Source organism: Wasmannia auropunctata, unplaced genomic scaffold (genome assembly GCF_000956235.1).
Source record: "Wasmannia auropunctata unplaced genomic scaffold, wasmannia.A_1.0 LD335969.1, whole genome shotgun sequence".
In the NCBI taxonomy this organism is placed as follows: Eukaryota; Metazoa; Arthropoda; class Insecta; order Hymenoptera; family Formicidae; genus Wasmannia; species Wasmannia auropunctata.
Genome location: NW_012026921.1, coordinates 1 through 3793, shown reverse-complemented (window position 1 = coordinate 3793; position 3793 = coordinate 1). Strand labels below are relative to the sequence as shown.

The following is a 3793-nucleotide window of genomic DNA, read 5'->3' as shown; positions in this document are numbered from 1 at the left end:
CCAGATGTGCCGAATATCATGCGAATCTTCCGGAAGATCAGGGGGCTTAAAAACCAGGAGCGTCAGCGCCGCCAGGGCACTTTGCAATAGTCCGCATAGAGACAACCGCTCATTCGTTTTTTGCTAACTGTTATCCGTAACGTTCGGACCGCGACCAACAGCTAATTTCTAGTCGCGCTTGCATTCTGCTTCTTAAGCAATAAAACGACACAATAAACTGCAAACGAGCTTCAGCGTAGTTTATTTTACTCCACTCCTGTCGATTCCCCTTCTGGAGAATCGCCAACACATATCTCTACAAATACCATTTATCGGACGACTGTTGAACTACATACTGTGAACCTTTTCGAACAGCCATGTTGAGTGGCATAATTTTAGCTGCAGTTGTTGAAAAGTGCGGACGTTTGATATAGCCTGGTGTTGTGTGTGTGCGTCACACGCAGAGAAAGGATTGGCCAACGCAGCTAAAATATAGCCGTGGCGGCTAATGTGTGTTTTTAAAATATAGGGACAACTAATATTATTACTGCCAAAGCTAAATTTATTAGTTGTTAAAATTTAGGCGTTACAGCAAAAAATATTTGCTGAAAAAATCAAATAATGTTTAACTAATTCTATTGAGAAATATCCAGTAAAACTTTTAAATTTTTCAGCAAAATCATTCTTTCCTTATGTCATTTTCTTAGCTACTCCTGTTAAAATACTTTTTACTTTTTAAAGATAAATATTTGTTGCGAGATACAATTTTATTAGCTAAAATAAAAGCGTATTTTAACAGGAGTAGCTAAGAAAGTGACATAAGGAAAGAATGATTTTGCTGAAAAATTTAAGTTTTGCTGGATATTCCTCAATAGAATTAGCTAAACATTATTTGATTTTTTCAGCAAATATTTTTTGCGGTAGCGCCTAAATTTTAACAACTAATAAATTTAGCTTTGGCAGTAACAATATTAGTTGTCCCTATATTTTAAAAACACACATTAGCCGCCACGGCTATATTTTAGCTGCGTTAGCCAATCCTTTCTTTGCGTGTGACGCACACACACAACACCAGGCTATATCAAACGTTCGCACTTTTCAACAACTGCGGCTAAAATTATGCCACTCAACATGGCTGTTCGAAAAGGTTCACACCATGTAGTTCAACAGTCGTCCAATAAATGGCGTCAATGGGCAGGCTGCAAAAAAATCAGTCCGGGAACTTATGAACCACATTGTGTATATTTGTATATTTTACAAGTTTTGTGATTGTCGGAAAGAAACTTTTGGACGTGAATTTCACTTGAAATCAACTGCATGAAACGAAAAACCGTAATATATACCATATTGATAACATTTAATGTATATCAGACATCAAAAGATACTTAAAAATCTACAAAATATGTAAACAAATGTCATTAAGGGGGAACACCACTGTGACGGCCGAAAAAAGGTTATTTTCGTGAATTTTTTTGCGATAATTAATAAGTTGTATAAATTATTTTATATATTATTATCTTTATATATTAAAAATATATATATTTAAGATTTTATTAAAAAAATCATAAACTAATGTTAATATTTGTGGCCTTCGTCTTTGATGATGTAAACCTCTATTGGAAAAACATGGGTGCACGGGCGCCCGTGATGCGTCTGAACAGGATGTCTAAAATCAAAAATTCTTTTTTTATTTTAAAGTATGTAAGTGTAGTTTCAGTTAAGCGTACGGGTTTAAAAAAAAATAGTTCACTATTTTGCGAAAAAAATTATTACTTTTTTAAATTATTTTTCCAAAAATAATTATCTGATTGAAAAAATCGTACGCTTAACTAAAGACAATTTTGTTGTAAACATTCTGTCCAAAAATCAAATCATTTGGATAAAAATTGGCTGAGATATGCGAGCGCCCAGCTACGAAAATGTGGTTTCGAGAAAAACGTGTTTAAAGTTTTACGCGGCTGGGCATATACATATATCTAAACACGTGCTATTTTATTACATATTTACTATAGTTTCATTGTAAATTTCCACAGACTTCTATGTTACACTAGACTGCTAGCTCCCTAGATTTCAGGTTATGTAAATGGTCACAAAATCTATGTACAGAGAAGGGACAATGGAATGCAGCTTCTATTGGTTACTTCGACGATAGTGAGGCTTCGCCCAATCATTGCTTATATATATATATATATGTATGGATATGTATGTTACATGCGCGATGAATTGATGTATATGGGCAATCTTGCATTCCACAATCCCTCAATCTGCCCTCTCCTCTTGGCGGCTTGATACATAGATTCTTCGATTAGGCTAATCTAGGGAGCTGGCAGTCTAGTGTAATATAGAAGTCTGTGGGTTAGAATAACAGTGACAAACGTTGCTTTATTAATTAATATCTTGATAACGGGTGAGTGAATCTATATGAACTTTTTTTAGAAACATTGCTCAATATTTTATTTATTCACAAACAAAATTTCAGAATATTGGCAATACTGCTTCTTTATCATTTTGTTGATAAATAGAAATATGCTGCTATTCCATAAGAACTCATGCAAAATTAAAAATTAAATAACTCGTGAACTAGTTAAAAAATCGACTTCAGGTTTTGTACATATATTAAGGTAATAAATAGAAATAATTCATTAAATTTTCAATGTATTGTCAGTGCTAGAACGTTAGTACCAATACATTCTATAAGTAGGAATTTGCTGCTATTCCATAAGAATTCATGCAAAATTAAAAATTGAATAACTCGTGACTAGTTAGAGAAGCGACTTCAGGTTTTGCACATGTGTTAAGGTAATAAACAGAAACAATTTATTAAATTTTCAAGGTATGTCAATACTAGAACGTTAGCGCCAGTACATCCGTAAAACTCGAATCCTTATGCTACGGCGTTCGTAAGGAGAGGAAGCAGAATTCCCCAAAGTGATTGCCGAGAGCGATTTGAGAGGATTTTGATAGAGAGCAGAGCCGCCTTGGTGAGACAAGAGTTGCAATTTATTGTCTACAACCACCGGTTTCGTCGTTGGACGGATCGCGAAGTAAATGTTTTATTTATAAGCGCGGTCACAAATTTGGCTTAAAACATATCTTTCATTCCTGCCAGCTGTAGTAGCACGGAAACGCACACATTTTATTTTATTTATAAATGTAGCACAGACATTATGATTTTATCGACAAAATCACAAAATGGCTACAGCTACGTAGTATCCATTTAAAAAATGGATGTAATAGCGCTAGTGTACAGGGATTCTGACGTCCCACGTAAAAGACATGGACATAGAAATCTAAGGAACAGAGCATAAAGTTGCAGGAGGGGGAAGCCAGTGCGAAACAGTGCGATGAGGTAAACGGGCATCTAAATTTGATTGGCTGTTAATTTGCGCAAGCGCAATGTTAAGTTCTCGTGTCTGTGTGATAACAATAGTCAAAAATAATATCCAAATTATTAAAAATGATACTGTGTTATATGCCGCAATGTAAAAATCGATCAGACAGCCAAAATTTGAAACAACAGAATATTCCAAAGGTTACATTTCATAGGTAAGGTAAAATTATTATATTAACTGAAGTACATAGGTTACATAGGTTGAGTTAAAATTTCATATTAATTGATAGTTTAAAGAACTTTAATATTAGTCTATTTTCATAATAGTTCTTTAAATATTGTATTTTTGTTTTTAAATTTCCAAAAAATGGCACTACTCGCAATTTATGGATCGATATCTTGGGTCTTGATCAAACATCAATTCCATCCAGTGCACGCATTTGTTCTGATCATTTTAAAGAAGAATTTTTTGATAGAACAAAT

General features: G+C 34.0%; 1 protein-coding gene across 1 annotated transcript; it reads left to right on the top strand.

Annotated features, from left to right (window-relative positions):
- Positions 1 to 3436: 3436 nt before the first annotated feature.
- On the top strand, positions 3437 to 3787 carry LOC105454942 (the record flags this gene model as incomplete). Its single annotated transcript, XM_011697927.1, has 2 exons — positions 3437 to 3525; positions 3676 to 3787. Coding segments are annotated over exons 1-2 (201 nt in total), but the record flags the coding sequence as incomplete, so codon positions are not given.
- Between the last annotated feature and the right edge of the window lie 6 nt (positions 3788 to 3793).